Here is a 15,527-nt window from a genome sequence, read left to right as displayed (position 1 = left end):
AGGGTACACCCTTCTGGGTTAGAGTGGTGAGTGGCCTGTCAATCTTGGATAAATTATGTACGAACCTCCAGTAGTAAACTGCAAGGCCTAAGAATTGATTGATCTCCGTCGGGGTTCTCGGGGTTGCCCAACCCTCAAATCGCTTTGATCTTGGATGGTTCCACATGTATTCCCTCTTCACTGACCACGTGTCCCAGAAATTCCACTCTGCGGATCCAGAACTCGCACTTGGAGAATTTCACGTATAGTTTCTCCGCTCTAAGTGTTTCCAAAACCTGTCGTAAATGTTGGTTGTGTTCTTCTTTACTTCGTGAATAAACGAGTACATCATCAATGAACACAATCACAAAATTATCCAAATAGGGCCGGCAGACTCGGTTCATCAGGTCCACAAATGTTGTCGGCGCATTCATTAGATTGAAAGGCACTACCAAGAATTCATAATTCTCGTAACGAGTTCGTAAGGCGGTTTTGGGGACATCTTCTTCTCGGACTCGCAGTTGATGGTATCCAGACCTCAGATCTATCTTCGAGAAGTAACTAGCTACTTGTAACTGGTCAAATAGATCATCGATCCAAGGAAGAGGGTATCTATTCTTGACGGTGAGCTTGTTGAGTTCACGGTAATCGATACACATGCAGAGGAACCATCTTTCTTTTTGACAAACAAAATTGGAGCTCCCCAATGAGAGAATTTTACAGAGATAATGAGTAGCACGACCTCGCAAATAGGGAGTCGGCTTGGACAATGATTCAGGCCTCTAAAGTTTTAGGAACCAATCTTTTTCGAACCTTAATATTTTATTGTAGAGATTTTTTTTTGTTTGATTTGTTATCATAATCAAGCGGCAAAACAAAAGATAATTACTTGGAGACAAAAACAAAAATGTTAGAGAATATTAAGCGGCATGTCGATATCCACTTTTGCAACTGTGATTCTTCAGAAATCGATGGGCCGATGAATCAAGAACCAAGGAACAACTCAAAATCTTTAAGTTTATTAATCTTTTTAACTATTTTTTAAGTTTAGATTCTCACAAATCTGCGCATGAATCCTTGAATTGATGCAACATTTGCAAACAATACTCAAAATCTCTCGTTCTATTCATCTTTGTATGTTTTATTACAAATTATTTTAATTGTCAAAATCAATTACTTCTTTAAATACTTATAAAGTTTAAATATTTTAAGTTTTATGACTGATAAACGAAGGTTTTTATGGTCTCGGTTGTTATTTTGATTGTTTCAGTTTGGTTGTTTGATTATGTAGTTTTAATTTATATTATATGTAGGAGAATTTAAAAAAAAAACAGTTACTTACAAAGTTCTTAAACTTCTAGAAGAATACAATTAATTAAAAGTATTTTTCTCTTTTAGTATTTTGTACATTAATTTCAGTAATTTGAGTCACTGAAACAACTTTGGAGTCATATTGGGGTGGGTGGATTTACATATCCCTTCTTTTGGTGTGTTACATAAGGTGTATGATTGGCCGTCCACATTGAGAGTTTGGAGTGGAATTTATCTACAATCGGCTTCCAGGCTTTTTTCCTGTTCATGTTTTCACCAATAGGAACTCCCAGATAAGTGAAAGGGATAGATGATGGCGCACAACCCAATGGAGCCGCCCCTCGGCATACCTCCGAGTGATCTACTCCAATACCGAAAACCTTTGATTTGTTGAAATTGACTTTCAATCCAGACACCACATAAAAGCATCACAGGATTCTAGTCAAGTTGGCGATGTTTTTTAGTGACCAATCACCAATAAATAGAGCATCATCGGCATAAAACAAATGAGAGATAGAGATGATAGAGTTCGGAATTGGGACTCCATCAAATACCCCTTTTTCAGTTGCTACCTTCATCATAACACTTAGTCCTTCCATCGCCATTATAAAAAGAAAAGGTGATAACGGATCGCCTTGCCTCACTCCTTTAGACATAGGGAATTCCATAGTTGGACTATCATTGACTAGTACCGAGGCTCTCACACTTTCAAGGCACCCTTTTATCCATCTCTGCCATTTTGGTCCAAAATTCATTTGATCCATGATTGAGTCAAGGTACTCCCAATTTACCGAGTCGAACGCCTTACTAAAGTCAGCCTTGAATAGCAGCATCTTTCGATCACTATTTATTGCCCATGAACACAACTCATTTACAATCAAAGGACCCTCAAGGATGCTTCTTCCTTCTACAAACGCCGATTGCACATCATCCATGCAAGTTCCAATACACGTTTTTACCCTAACAGCCAAGGCTTTAGCAATTATCTTGTAAAGAGCACCAATGAGACTTATTGGTCTATAGTCGTTTAAGGATTGCGGGTCTTTAATCTTAGCCGCAAGAGATATAAACAACGAGTTGCATCCTTTGGAAAAACACCCCACCTGCTCAAAGAATTTAACGAATCGCATGATGTCTTCCTTAATAGTGGAAGAATGACTTTGGCGAAATCAATCCTTGGGAACCTCCCAACCTTTTATCTATCATTGTTCGCTGCCCCATTAGGAATAATAGAAGAATTAGAAATTATTCAAAGGCAATTTCTTTGGAGGGGTGGATCGGAGAAGGCGGCAGTACATTGGGTTTCATGGGACAAGTTGAAGGCTCCAAAAGAAGTAGGAGGGGCGGGTCTGGGTTCTTTAAGGAACTTAAACTTGGCTCTACTAGCAAAATAGTGGTGGAAGTTCAAAACAAGCCCTCAAGCTCTTTGGGTCCGAATTATTAAGGGTATTCATAATCATACTAACCGACCATGGTATTGTTTTTCAAAGAGAAAGGCAAGCGGGGTATGGTCAAGTATTGATAGGGTAAAAAATGGTCTTTGGAAACTAAACATGGGGGTGAAGGATATTTTATACTCTAATGATGGGGGAACGACATGGAGATCCGAATTTGTGGTTGATGGGAATTTTAGCGTGGCGAAACTCCGGAGTCGATTGGATAGAGCATCACATCCAATCAGTGATGGGGACTTCTGGTGGCTAAATTCAGCCCCTAAAAAAGTGGTGAGCTTTATATGGCGGGCGAAGCAGGGACGGATACCTTCGGCAGAGGCATTACAAAAGAGAAACACTCCCGTCTCCTCCATATTGTGTGGGTTGTGCAGGAACAAAGAAGAGTCGGTAGACCACATCCTCACCTCATGTACCTTGGCAAGAGATACGATAAATATGGTGTTAAATTGGTGTGACATTCCCGTCAATGAGTTTACAGGAGTAAATGAAGTGCTTGCCTTCGCCCATAATTGGGGCCATTGTCCTAAAAAGAAAGAATTGTTGGCTTGTATATTATATGGAACATTGTGGAGCCTTTGGAAGGATAGAAATGATCGACTATTCAGAGGTGTGATTTTGAAACCGGCGAAGATTGTGGACACTATTAGGGCTACTGTATTCACTTGGAGGAAATATAGCAAGAAACGAGGGGAATGTGATGATTGGGTTAAGTGGTGTATGTCACCATTAAGTTGTTCATAATTTGTGTCCCTCTTTTTGTTATATGTTTTATATGTGTCTGTACTTTCGGTCCCTAGCTCCTTGCTAGGGTCCTTATTTTAATATATTTGCCGGTTTCAAAAAAAAAAAAAAAAAAAACATAAGGTGTATGATTGATTGGATGTTTTCTCCATACAAGAGAGACAGAAAAAGAAGATTATATCTATAGTTATGACTACATTATGGATCTTATGATAGGATTATAGAAATGTGATGGTCTTTTGCACTAAAAAGTATCAAAAAAGATACTTTTGTTACTTTTGTTGATACGGTTATGTTAAAGTGACTAGGGATTGGAATGTTTCTTCAATGTGCTATGAATTTGTGATTGGTTTTTTTTGCTAGCTTTTTGTTTGTTTTAATAATATATGCCTTTCAAAATTGCTCAAATACAATTAGCAAATAGTGTACACATCGTTAATAAGAACATGATTTAACAATAATGTACTAGCAATTTCACTACATTTAAGATTTAACAAAACCAGTTAAACATTCAAGCATTTTTATGTTAAATTATAACAACTTAATGTCTTACAAATAATCAATATGATTTTTAAGAAATATCACCTAAACAAAAAAAATTAAATTGTCATACATGACATACATGACAAAAAGTTTGTATGTTTCATGAAAATCATACATTGATTATTAAATCAATTTGAAGCAAAAGAATCATGAAATTGACTTAAAATGCTAAAATTGACCCATTTAAAACGATGCCAACAATCCACAGTTTTAAAAACAAAAAAACGGTAGCTAAAAGAAATGTCGGCTGAAACCAAATTACATATTTTTCACGGTTGACATTTTTGTAATTTTCAAAAAGTGTCTTTTATATTTTTATATAACATTTCACTTAATTTATAAATTACTAAAATTTTATTTTATTAAAAAGTTCAAATATATATATATATATATATATATATATATATATATATATATATATATATATATATATATATATATATATATATAAAAGAAATCGTTCAAATGAGAACGACAAAATATTAAGAAACCTAAGAATCCTTATTTTATAATTAATAATAAGTAATATGTTCAAATCTTTATTTTATAAGTAATAATAAGTAATACTAGTAAATATGTTCAAATCTTGATTTTTTTTTTTTTTGTAAGAAAATAGCAAAATCGTAATTTTTTTTTTTTTGCGTAATATTTTCATTTATACATTGAATTATATTCTAACACAAAATTTATATAAAATACAACTTTATAGAGTCCATTTACAGTTTAATACATAAAATTCACAATATAATACAGTTTATGTTACACTAATTCATAAATTTAAAGATGTTAAACCCGAAGTTTATTATCTCCGCCACATGTCACCACTAACCATCAGTGCCAACGTTGCAACCATTCTCCTTCCAAATAAAATATGTATATCAAGTCATTTAATGACAAGTTAAATACTACATTCATAGTTTAATAAACTTATGATTTCACTCATTTTGAATTTAACACAAAACAGTTATAAAAACTAATGCATTCTTACGTACTTATATAATATAAAAAATAAAAATATAAACAAGAACATTAATACAAAAACTCATACATAAATCATTCATGTTTTACCACAAAATTTATAAAAAATTACAACAAAAGACATTCATTTCACAATTATATACAGTCAATTACCATTTTATATATAAAATTCATAGCTTAATATACTAAATTAACAATTTAACACAAAAAAATGTCATATTCTTAACTTAAAACTAACATTTATACATTCGGATATGGAGGTTGGTGCTTTTTGCAAAGTTTAATGTACACTAAACTCATCGTTTAAATTTTATTTAATTTATTTAAATTAGAGAAAATCATATGTACAATGCTTATTCTTCTCATATTTCAGATTAACACACAAAATCCAGAAAAAAAATATGTAGCTTAATATACTCAACTCACAACTTAACATATTCAATTCACAGTTTAATACATGTAAAATAAATTTATAGTTGAATACACAACGATTATATATTCATAGCCATATTTTCAACTTTAAACTTACATTTATACATTCATATCTCGTGGAATTTCTATGTATTAAATTGTGAATTTATTATATTAAGTTATGAATAAAATTCACAGCTTATTACACAAAATTTACAATTTAATACAATATATTCACAACTCATTTATAAGCATAATTATATATTTCAGGATATATTAAATTGCTCATTCACAGTTTAATACATACATAAATTATCTCATGTTTTAGAAGCAAACATCAAAAGAAAACATATACATGTATCATAAAAGATGATATAACTTATCTGAAATCAAAGAAGAAGATGAGTGAGAAATTGAACAACTATCAACCATGACTACCACTATCAACCATGACTACCACCAACCACCAATGTCAATACAACCAACATCTTTCCCTTAAAAATCACATCTGGAAAAAAAAAATCAGAATTCACAGTTTAATACCACGTTTAAGACGTTAATTCACAACTTAGTCTAATACTTCAAACACTATTGCACAACTTAGCGCATCAAAAAAATACACATTCACATCTTAATATGGTACATATTCACTAATTAATACATAAAAACATATATTCACAACTTAATGACTTACCGAATTTCTTTGATGCATTTCATCAAACACTTTGTGTGCACCACATACATCAGATATATAATCACCATAATTATAAAAAAAACACTTCTTCATAACTTAACGGACTAGTCCATACATCCATTCACAGCTTAATAAATTAGTTCAGACACTCATTCACATTATTCACAACTTAAAAACATACTTTATTTTCATTGAGACATTTCATCAAACACCTTTAATGCATCTTGTTTCCACATTTATTATTTTTTCTAGCTTCAGATCTATGAGCACTGGTGGTAAGGAAACAACAATAGTGATGTGACTTCGGTGGTGGTGGTGGTAGAGTGACTTAGGAAGTGGTAGCAATGGTATGATATTGGCGGTGAAGATTATAAAATCAAAGATCAAGATGAGAATGGCTGAATAAATAATCAAATCTAGAGGTGGTCAGACATCTAGAGAAGAAAAGAGTTATATGCTCCATCAGAAACACCATTAGATGCAACTTTATTACTCTATCATCAGAATGTGCCTGAAACACCAACATATGCACTTCCTGTCAACATTCCTACCATAACACACATGGATACACAAAAAAAAAAATTATACACAAATACATTGCATCATATTTTCACTGAAGTTTTTAGCTTACTGGAGACAAGAATGATACATAGTTGTGATGGAGGAAACAACGGCCTAACATGGTGGTAGAGCATCGGTCTGGTGGTCAACGATCTGGTGAGGTTTGAGAGTGATGACGGATCTGGACGCAGCAACAGGCGAACATTGGCGGTGTTCGTAAAAGTTTGGTTGTGATGACAGTGACGAACGTGGTGGATAAACAATGTTTTCGTCGAATTTCATCAGATATGAGTTTTCGTCGGTGATAGGGTAGCGATAGGGGAGAGTGAATATGGAGGAGACAGAAGTCACCAGAGGAACGATAGCGAGATTGTTGTCGATGGTGGTGTCGCTCAACGATGGTGCCAATCACCGGCATCTTGTTCTTGATCATGAGCGCTTGTTGAGAGGATAAATGAGTTTGTTGAGAGGAAAGAGAGAAATATCAAATCTAGATCTGATTAATCAGATTGTATGTGTTTATGAAAATGGGTTTTGATTTCATAATATTTACTATCATGGCACTTTTGTTTTTATGTTTATTATAAATATATTTTAATTATAAGCTAAAAATAATGGTTCTTAGGGTTCTTAATCTTTTTTGGTTCTCATTTGAACATATATATATATATATATATATATATATATATATATATATATTGTGATTTTATTTTTTATTTATTTTTTTATTATTATTATTATTATTTGGATTGAACTTGCTATAAATTCGGAACAAGTAAACAAGTACAGATACAAAAAAATTACAAATTGAACTTTATTTATAAATTTCTAAAATTTTGGTTAAATTTATCTTTTAGTCCCAAATCATTATTTTTTCAAGAAAAAATCTTAAAAACCGACTGACATTTTCAGTTCAATCATTTTTACATTTCAACATGTAACCTGTTAAAGTGATTGTAGGAGTCGCTTCTTTTCGCTGGAGCACCACCAAATCAGCATCGGCCTTTTAGCCGGAAGCCCCGTAGGGAAAAAGACATCACAAGCGTCGCCCTTTTAGCTGGAAGCCCCGTCGGGACCTCCATCCTCCGTCTTCTGTCTTCCCAAATCGGCGGCGATGGTTTACGAAATCGGTGGTCCGGTGTGCAAGGTCCGCCGGTTGTGCAAATTGGCATAAAGTTCAACCGATTGTGGTGGTGGTGTTGACCAAAACTCGCATTAGATTCAGATCACATGTAAAAAACCAATGATCGGCAGTAGTCAGACGAAATGAACTATGGGGATAGTAAGGTTATTTATTATTGTGAGGGTAACCTTGAGAAAAATAGGCCATAATGAAATATTTAGCCGGATTTCAATGACTTTTTGTAAAATAAAATAAGTTTGAACTGTTTTGTTAACAGACCAAAAACATTGAGTTTTTTTATAAAAAAAAAAAAACAAATTATTTATATATAGAAATTAAAACGACGACGTGTTATCTATCTTTCTAATATCACCATCATTGGTTTCCTCCTAAAACCAACAGCCTCTCATTGACTTCTCATTTTCTCCTCTCTTCTCGTTACACACACTGAAATGTGGTCGCTGTGTGTATAAAAAGTTTGTTGGATTTCCTCTACCTCCGAAATATCTGGTGTGTCTCAGATCTCAACTGTCTCTCTCTCACACACAGTTCCATTTTTACTGTGTGTGTGGCTTTTGATTTGATCGAAACTAGCTCTCATGAATTAGAAATGCTGAAAATTAAGTGATAGGTTTGATTGTATGATCGAGCTATAAATATAGTTCGGATTTGCAATCTATAAGTATATTGATAGATATACTGAAGATGTTGGATCTTAATGTTGATGTAGTAGTGTCTGTTGATGATTCTGGCTTTATTCACGATCGGATTGAATTTGAGACTGCGAAGAATGTTTCGGAAGATCGTCAGTCGGAGATTCAATATTCCGGTACTTCAGTTTCATCCGACGTTTTGAACGCCGACGACGATCCTCCCGTCACCAATGCTGATGACGAAGGCTCGGTATCGTATACTGCTAGCAATATCGAGAAGCTCCGTTATCATATCGGTATCGTCGATCGAATTGGGAAAGTGAAAGAGGTTTCTAATGGAATATCTGGTGGTTTGATTACGAGGCAGTTTTTTCCGGTTGACAGTGATCTGGAGTTGGAGGACGAGGAGTTAGGTTCTCAGTCAATAACATCGCCGCCGTTCTCGACGTCTTTGTTTGGATCGCACTGGTTGAATCTTAAGGTTCCGGAACCTGTGGTGGCGCCACAAAACCTGCAAGTTCACCCGCCACCGCCGCAGCAGGCAAAGAAAAGCCGGCGAGGACCAAGGTCTCGAAGTTCACAGTATCGTGGTGTGACGTTTTATCGTCGGACTGGTCGATGGGAATCACATATCTGGTATGTATGATGCATTGCACTCTCGTTCTGATATGGTTCATCACACATTCACATGAACTTGATATTTAATTACTACATATGCATCTTTTATTTGCACCGTACAATTGCTTGAAGCTGAAGCACATGCTATTGTTTCCGTATGGAATATACACTCTGTTCCCGATTATTTCCATATGGAAATAGAATTCGGATCAATAAGTTCTCTGGGGTTTGCTATAAATCTAAGTTGTCAATGTTTTGAATTTCGTCATTGTTATTGTCCCCTCTTGCAACAATAACTGGTTTTATTTTCTATTTTCTGTGGTCAGGGATTGTGGGAAACAAGTTTATTTAGGCGGATTTGACACTGCCCTGGCTGCTGCTAGGTTAGAGACAGAGCTCCCTTTTACAAATATTATTGTAGTTTAATTTAATTGAATGTGACTTTAACTTAAATGAATCAATGATATTATAATTCAGAGCCTATGATCGAGCTGCCATCAAGTTCAGGGGAATTGATGCGGATATCAACTTTCATATAAACGAATATGATGAAGATATGACACAGGTGGTGAGAATATGTTTAGATACTTTTTGTCTCATTAGATTAGACCCAACTTTTAAGTTTCTTAAGGTTAACGTCTCCAAATGAATGCAACACAACAGGTAAAGAATTTGTCAAAAGAAGAATTTATTCATATACTCCGTAGACAGAGCACAGGATTCTCTCGAGGAAGTTCAAAATACCGAGGAGTAACCCTCCATAAATGTGGGAGATGGGAGGCTCGCATGGGTCAGCTTCTTGGAAAAAAGTAAGTCACACCATTAGAGATATAAAAAGAGAAATACATACATACTTGATGACTTGACGTAGGTAGGTGTAGTATACTTTTTGGATTATGTTGTTAAAATACAACGTCATAGTGAGTAAATGAAAGCAATTAGGACACCTTTTTGTTTATCTACAAGATTACAATCCTTGGTTTGCAGGTATGTTTACCTTGGATTATTCGACAATGAAGTAGAAGCTGCAAGGTTGTTGTAATTTTATAATTGACAATTAACATGTTAACCCATCCCATATGAACGAAGTCATCATTCAACAACATTTGCAATTTATGTCATCTGAATTCAGGGCTTATGACAAAGCTGCCATTAAATGCAACGGCAAGGAAGCTGTCACCAACTTTGAGCCAAGCATCTATGGAGCCGATAATAGCTTGGAAGCCATGGATGAAGAAGGTATTGCCTATTATATGTAACTTATTCATTATTCCATTCCTTATAAAAACATAAAACGATAACTTTGAAAATTAAAATTCCATTGTATTGCAGCTAGCGGTCACAATCTTGATCTCAACCTTGGGATTTCTCCCACTAAAGATAGTCCGGGGCCAAATTTACAGGCACAGACACAAGCTCAAGCTCAAGCTCCATTATGGCCTAGTAACATGTATTATGGTTTTACACCAAACAATGAGGTAATTATTTTACGGGTTGTTCTCTGAAATCCCAAACATGTCACCAACCGACTAAACTAAAATTTTCTACTCAGGAAAAAGCGATAGGAATGACATCTACATCTGCGAATAATATTCAAGGGCTCTCAGCATGGCAAATGCAGGTGCAAATGCAAATGTTGGGAGGCAATTATGGCATGGGTGTGACATTTCCAATTCCGGTTTCTTCTATTGCAGCATCATCAGGATTCTCTTCAACTACTACTACTGTTTTCTCAAATGGGGGTAGTATCCAACACCAGCAGCCAATTAACATGGCCAAGGCCACTTCTTCTTCGATATACTTTCAGTAACCAGATTGGTTAATAAAAGCAAGTCATGTTGACTGCTTGACTGACCGCTATTCATGTGGCAAAACATCTAATGTCACAGAATCCATTTCTGCTTCTGCTTCTGCTTGTGTGTAAACAAAAAAAAGCATACTTGAGCTTGTTTGTAATGATGCATATTGTGTTAGTAGGTTTATGTGTTTATGAACATGTACGTAAATACACCATATTTCAATGATGTTCAAAATAAGTAGGGCCAACATCCCATTTTCTCTGGGCATTCAGAAACATATACTTTGCCAACAATATTAAACTAATTTTTCATGTGAGATTTTAACCTAAAATAAGATTTCGCAATCATGATGAAGAACAAAGTTAGTTGTAGTAATATTCATGAAATCTATCCACAAGCAAGCTAAAGCTATTGACAACTCTTGTAAAACACTGAACTGAGAGTTAAACCTGTCTGTCTGTGCTCATTTCATTTGATAAAACTAAAAGAAGTTTTGTCTAAGAAGGTGAAGGAAGAACTCTTTACATTCCAAATACCCGGGTGTGGGTCTGGGTCTGGGTGTGGGTGTTGTATATATCTCCCGAATTAGGCATTTGGAACATATACTCACCATAATTTGGCAAAAATCTGCTCTCAAACCCCAACCTTTCTACCTCGTTTCTAGGATCATGTTGTTGTTGAAGTTGAGCATCTTGAAACTGATAAGCATTTCCAAATTTCAGCTGTGAAAGCGAGTATTGTTGTTGTTGGGATTGGGTGTTGTATAAAGATGGGTGATGTAGATCAAGGTTCATTAGCCCAGAAGTAAGACCACCATAAAAATCATCATGTGAAGGAGGAAACTGAGGAATTATCTGGTGTGGCTGTGGCTGTATGGTATTGGTGGTGGTTGTGGTGGTGGTGGTGGTGGTGGTGGTAGGTGCAGATTGTTGTTGTTGTGTCATGAAATTGAAATGCCAATCATCAAATGAGTAGGAGGAATTTGTCAACGGTTTCCCTCCACCAACCATCATCATATCAATAACATCATCGCTGCCACTGCTGTTGCTTAGATTCCCAAATGATGGTGTGCGATAATGACTGTTTGGCATACCCCTGAAATAATTCCCTGAAAATAAAAATAAATTAGTAAAGATTCAAAAATAAGAGGTCAGTTTGCCTTGGTACAATGGAATCAAAAGAACAATGTAATGGAACATATCATTATATTCAATTGTCATCTTTGCTTGGTTGTCTTCAAGGAATGGAATGACTGATTATTTGTGATGTATAATTTGAATAATATTGACAAATAAAGAAAAAATATAACTATCATCAAAAAAATTGAATATAAACATATTTCAAATTGTTGTAACTATATACTACATCTAATGTCTATATGAATATCGAATGGTACAAAAAAAATTATCACTTTCAAAAATTGTTTACAGAAAAAAAGTAGATATAATGTAATGTAAAACATAAATATAATAGAAAGATTACTTTTAATAAAAACAATGATGCTATTATAGGTTGTATGAAGAAAAGTAAGTTATAATTATAATTTATATCATTCCATTCCATTCCAGCAGGTACTAAGAAAACAACATGAAAGAAAATCAGCCAAAGAGAAGGAATCACATTCCATTCCTTTGTGGCAAACAAAAAGGATTTTTTATCATTCTATTCCCCTTTAGATTACTGCATACCAAACAGTAGCTAGATGCAAGGAAAGAGACAGTTTAACTTATTACCTGAGCTAGCAGCAACAGTCTGAGCCTGATCAGTTCTTATGCACGAGAAACCAGGAGGTGGTTTACTGGGCATGGAGAATCCCGGTGGTGTCAACTTCTGTGCCCTAGATCCTATTATTTTAAGAAAAAGATATAGCCCTATTTAGTATATAGTAGTATAAAGAAGAGCACAAAACTGTATATACATACATACATACATACATACATACCAATGTCAATATGTTGGTTTGCAAAAGAGAATCTGGATTGATCACTATGTTGCCTTCCATCTCTTACTTCAAACAATCCGGCTACTGAATTATCACATCCATCCAAGTCAATCGACAATATATCTGATATTATACTACTCTCCACATCAGCAGAATTTTCATCATTATTCACCTCAATCCTTCTCAAATGCTCCACAATCTCTTCATTTGAAAATGAATTAGACTCTCTGTAAATCCTATCTGACTTGGCCAAACTCTCAAATTTCATCTCATTCTCATTATATCCATCATTCTTATACAATGGGGCCTCTATAGACACTACATTATGATTATCTTCTTCATCCACATAACTATCTGATTTATCTTCTTCTTCCTCCTCCTCCTCCTCATCTTCTTCCTCTTCTTCTTCACCTGAATTCACATCTTTATTAGAACTTGTATTACTCGACCCCCTTCCAACAATATCCACAAAAGTTGCCATGTTTTTGGATGATTTGATTGGCTCAGGTGAAACTACTTTCGAGTCAGTGTGGTTATATGATTGGTCAATGACAGGTGGTGGTAACATACTACCGGATCGTGTATGTGTATAATGGGTCCCACCAACTATTTCTTGTACTCTATTCCTAGTATGAACTGCAGCTACTTCATCTTTACCAAAGCTATCCTCTTCAGCACCAATAGTATGCAGGTATAAACATCCAGGATTGTTGCATGGCTAAACATCAAAAAAAAATTTGTAAAATTGTAAAAATTCATGAATGAAATCGAATTGAAATAATGAGCATGTTACATACCATGTTTCTTAACCATGCATGACAATACTTTGCAGTCCCGAATGATGCCCTGGAGAGTTTGCATTCGAAATGGTCATCAAGAATGTAAAAGAAAGCGATAGAGGGCAAGAAGGTCATTTGCTTACCTTAAAAGCCTACCATCCCAGATATAACCATGAACAGATTGAATACATGTTACTGCTTCCTCTTCTTTTGAGTAAGTAATATATCTGGGAGCATAAAAGGGAGAAAATCATGAAATCTGGGACAAAAATCAAGCATAAGAGCAACTCAATATGCAAACTTATAGACTTACACACTGCAAGTGTCGTTAGTGAACTGCTGGAGAGTCCCGCCAGCTGTCCGAGAAAGGGAAACTTTTGTGACTTTTCCATATTGCCCAAAATAATCTTTTCGTTGCAATAACTACACCAGAAAAAGTGGCTTATTAACAATGATATATACAATTTAGAAAGAAAAGATTGAAAGGTGCTTACATTTTCATCAGCAAGTTCAAGAGGGAGTCCAATGATATACGCCATTTTTCGCTGAATTACTCGAACATTGCTAAGATCTTTCCTTACTTCATTTGGTTTTGGTTTTGCCTTTGTTAGTTTTTGCTTTCGGTTTGAACTATTGGTAGCCACCCTATGTGCAAAAACCAGTTATTACAAGTCTTCATATGATCATATCAAATGTAGCAATGAAAGTTAACAGAATTCAAATGTATTGTACCTCTGAAAATTTGATTCCAACCCTACAATTCTATCTTTATCATAAGGTGTTCTACATGCAGGACAGCGCCCTTCTGTTGCATCTTTCTCTGCCATATCCATTATGTGATGCCAACACCAGACACACACCTGCATTGGTAGTACACGAGGGTTAAAACAACTAATCAAACAAGTCAACACCAAATAAACGAAGTGAAGAAGCAAAGAAACTGTTTCATGAGTGAAAATCCAAACCTTGTAACCACATTTGCAGGGATTCAATTGTTGATCAGTCCAATCCATCTCTTCTGCACACAAAGGACACCTTTTCTCTTCTTCGCTGTTCATGATTCCTCTGAAAAAACACATCAACATCCAAGAACCAACAGGAAATCAACGTTATTCTCCTTCTGACTAGCCTCGCACACATACATTCACTACGAAACCCTAACTGCCATTATTACGACTTACGACGAAATAAACCCTCTCATTACACACAAAAACCACATAATCGTAATGCATTTCACGTAGATAACACCGTCTCGCACTTTAAAGGCATAAACATACCAATTGAAAAAGAAATCCGGAATTAAAACATCGCGTGTACGCATTACACAGAATTACACATAAATCATGACGAAATGTATCACATTATAATGCAGATAATTAGGGTTTAGAAACTCGTACAGTTTAAGAAGAAGTAACTGTAAAACTTACAGCGATTGAGTGAGCGAATGATCGAGAAGAAGAATCAGAACAAAGAAATTGGTAATGGAAATCGCGAGAGAGAGAGAGAGAGAGAGAGAGAGAGAGAGACGAAGACCCAACTGACGAGTACGGCTTAAAGAAATGAAAGCCACAGGATTGAGAGAGGTTTTTGTGAAGATGGGGGTCTAATATATTTTTATTTTTATTTTTATTTTATAGTGTATTTTTGTCCTGTAGTGTCTTTTTACTTTTCACATGGATAAACGATTTGGTGGATGATGGACCACCTAATCTTACCATGAGGCTACTAGTACATTTTTTTTTTTTGTCTTCAACATTGTTCCAAAGTTGGTGCCATGCCTTTTTCAGGCTACTAGAACTCTAGAAGATTTGAGTTTAAGTTTCTCGATTTTATTAAGACTTGTTATATTAAATTTCTAAGGCTTATCGATTAAACTAACCATTTTTTTATATAGTTTTTTAAAAAATAACTTTTTTTTTATACATAAAAAAACTAATTGAC

At 34.9% G+C, this 15,527-nt stretch overlaps 3 protein-coding genes and 1 long non-coding RNA gene across 7 annotated transcripts; 2 read left to right on the top strand and 2 right to left on the bottom strand.

Annotated features, from left to right (window-relative positions):
- The first annotated feature begins 2,843 nt into the window (after positions 1 to 2,843).
- LOC145009443 (uncharacterized) lies at positions 2,844 to 3,485 on the top strand. The gene has a single exon (XM_078968138.1). It carries the CDS (start codon positions 2,844 to 2,846, stop codon positions 3,483 to 3,485), a length of 642 nt encoding a protein of 213 aa, XP_078824264.1.
- Positions 3,486 to 6,573: 3,088 nt separating this feature from the next.
- Positions 6,574 to 7,160, bottom strand: LOC145012804 (uncharacterized). The gene is made up of 2 exons (XR_013664674.1): positions 6,743 to 7,160; positions 6,574 to 6,622 (listed from the first exon to the last, which is right to left on the bottom strand). It is a non-coding gene; the product is annotated as an uncharacterized LOC145012804 (long non-coding RNA).
- Positions 7,161 to 8,175: 1,015 nt separating this feature from the next.
- On the top strand, positions 8,176 to 11,142 carry LOC145011953 (AP2-like ethylene-responsive transcription factor TOE3). 4 transcript variants are annotated; one of them, XM_078970701.1, is made up of 8 exons: positions 8,176 to 9,084; positions 9,393 to 9,449; positions 9,544 to 9,634; positions 9,730 to 9,875; positions 10,054 to 10,098; positions 10,199 to 10,305; positions 10,399 to 10,544; positions 10,619 to 11,142. In XM_078970701.1, exons 1-8 carry the CDS (start codon positions 8,501 to 8,503, stop codon positions 10,874 to 10,876), a joined length of 1,434 nt encoding a protein of 477 aa, XP_078826827.1. In that variant the 5' UTR covers positions 8,176 to 8,500; the 3' UTR covers positions 10,877 to 11,142. The 4 variants fall into 4 exon arrangements, with proteins under 4 accessions (XP_078826827.1, XP_078826829.1, XP_078826828.1 ...); XM_078970702.1 differs by having other exon boundaries at positions 8,177 to 9,084; positions 9,544 to 9,631; XM_078970703.1 differs by lacking the exon at positions 10,054 to 10,098.
- Positions 11,143 to 11,215: 73 nt separating this feature from the next.
- LOC145011952 (uncharacterized) lies at positions 11,216 to 15,167 on the bottom strand. Its single transcript, XM_078970700.1, has 10 exons — positions 15,014 to 15,167; positions 14,552 to 14,651; positions 14,319 to 14,446; positions 14,081 to 14,231; positions 13,900 to 14,009; positions 13,730 to 13,813; positions 13,605 to 13,653; positions 12,808 to 13,525; positions 12,599 to 12,709; positions 11,216 to 11,973 (listed from the first exon to the last, which is right to left on the bottom strand). Exons 2-10 carry the CDS (start codon positions 14,642 to 14,644, stop codon positions 11,387 to 11,389), a joined length of 2,031 nt encoding a protein of 676 aa, XP_078826826.1. The 5' UTR covers positions 14,645 to 14,651; positions 15,014 to 15,167; the 3' UTR covers positions 11,216 to 11,386.
- Between the last annotated feature and the right edge of the window lie 360 nt (positions 15,168 to 15,527).

Source organism: Lactuca saligna, chromosome 8, assembly GCF_052625555.1.
Source record: "Lactuca saligna cultivar CGN05327 chromosome 8, ASM5262555v1, whole genome shotgun sequence".
Lineage (NCBI taxonomy): Eukaryota > Viridiplantae > Streptophyta > Magnoliopsida > Asterales > Asteraceae > Lactuca > Lactuca saligna.
This window is presented reverse-complemented; position numbering and strand designations above follow the sequence as displayed.

What these genes read in the sequence shown, in the direction of transcription:
- LOC145011953 (XM_078970701.1), top strand. Translation starts at nt 8,501, where the DNA reads ATGTTGGATCTTAATGTTGATGTAGTAGTGTCTGTTGATGATTCTGGC. An exon ending in ATGAAGATATGACACAGGTG is followed by an intron (nt 9,635 to 9,729) that starts GTGAGAATATGT and finishes GCAACACAACAG; the next exon opens with GTAAAGAATTTGTCAAAAGA. An exon ending in AATGAAGTAGAAGCTGCAAG is followed by an intron (nt 10,099 to 10,198) that starts GTTGTTGTAATT and finishes ATCTGAATTCAG; the next exon opens with GGCTTATGACAAAGCTGCCA.
- LOC145011952 (XM_078970700.1), bottom strand. Translation starts at nt 14,644, where the DNA reads ATGAACAGCGAAGAAGAGAAAAGGTGTCCTTTGTGTGCAGAAGAGATG. An exon ending in CCTGCAAATGTGGTTACAAG is followed by an intron (nt 14,447 to 14,551) that starts GTTTGGATTTTC and finishes CTACCAATGCAG; the next exon opens with GTGTGTGTCTGGTGTTGGCA. An exon ending in AAACCAACATATTGACATTG is followed by an intron (nt 12,710 to 12,807) that starts GTATGTATGTAT and finishes TTAAAATAATAG; the next exon opens with GATCTAGGGCACAGAAGTTG.
- LOC145009443 (XM_078968138.1), top strand. Translation starts at nt 2,844, where the DNA reads ATGGGGGTGAAGGATATTTTATACTCTAATGATGGGGGAACGACATGG.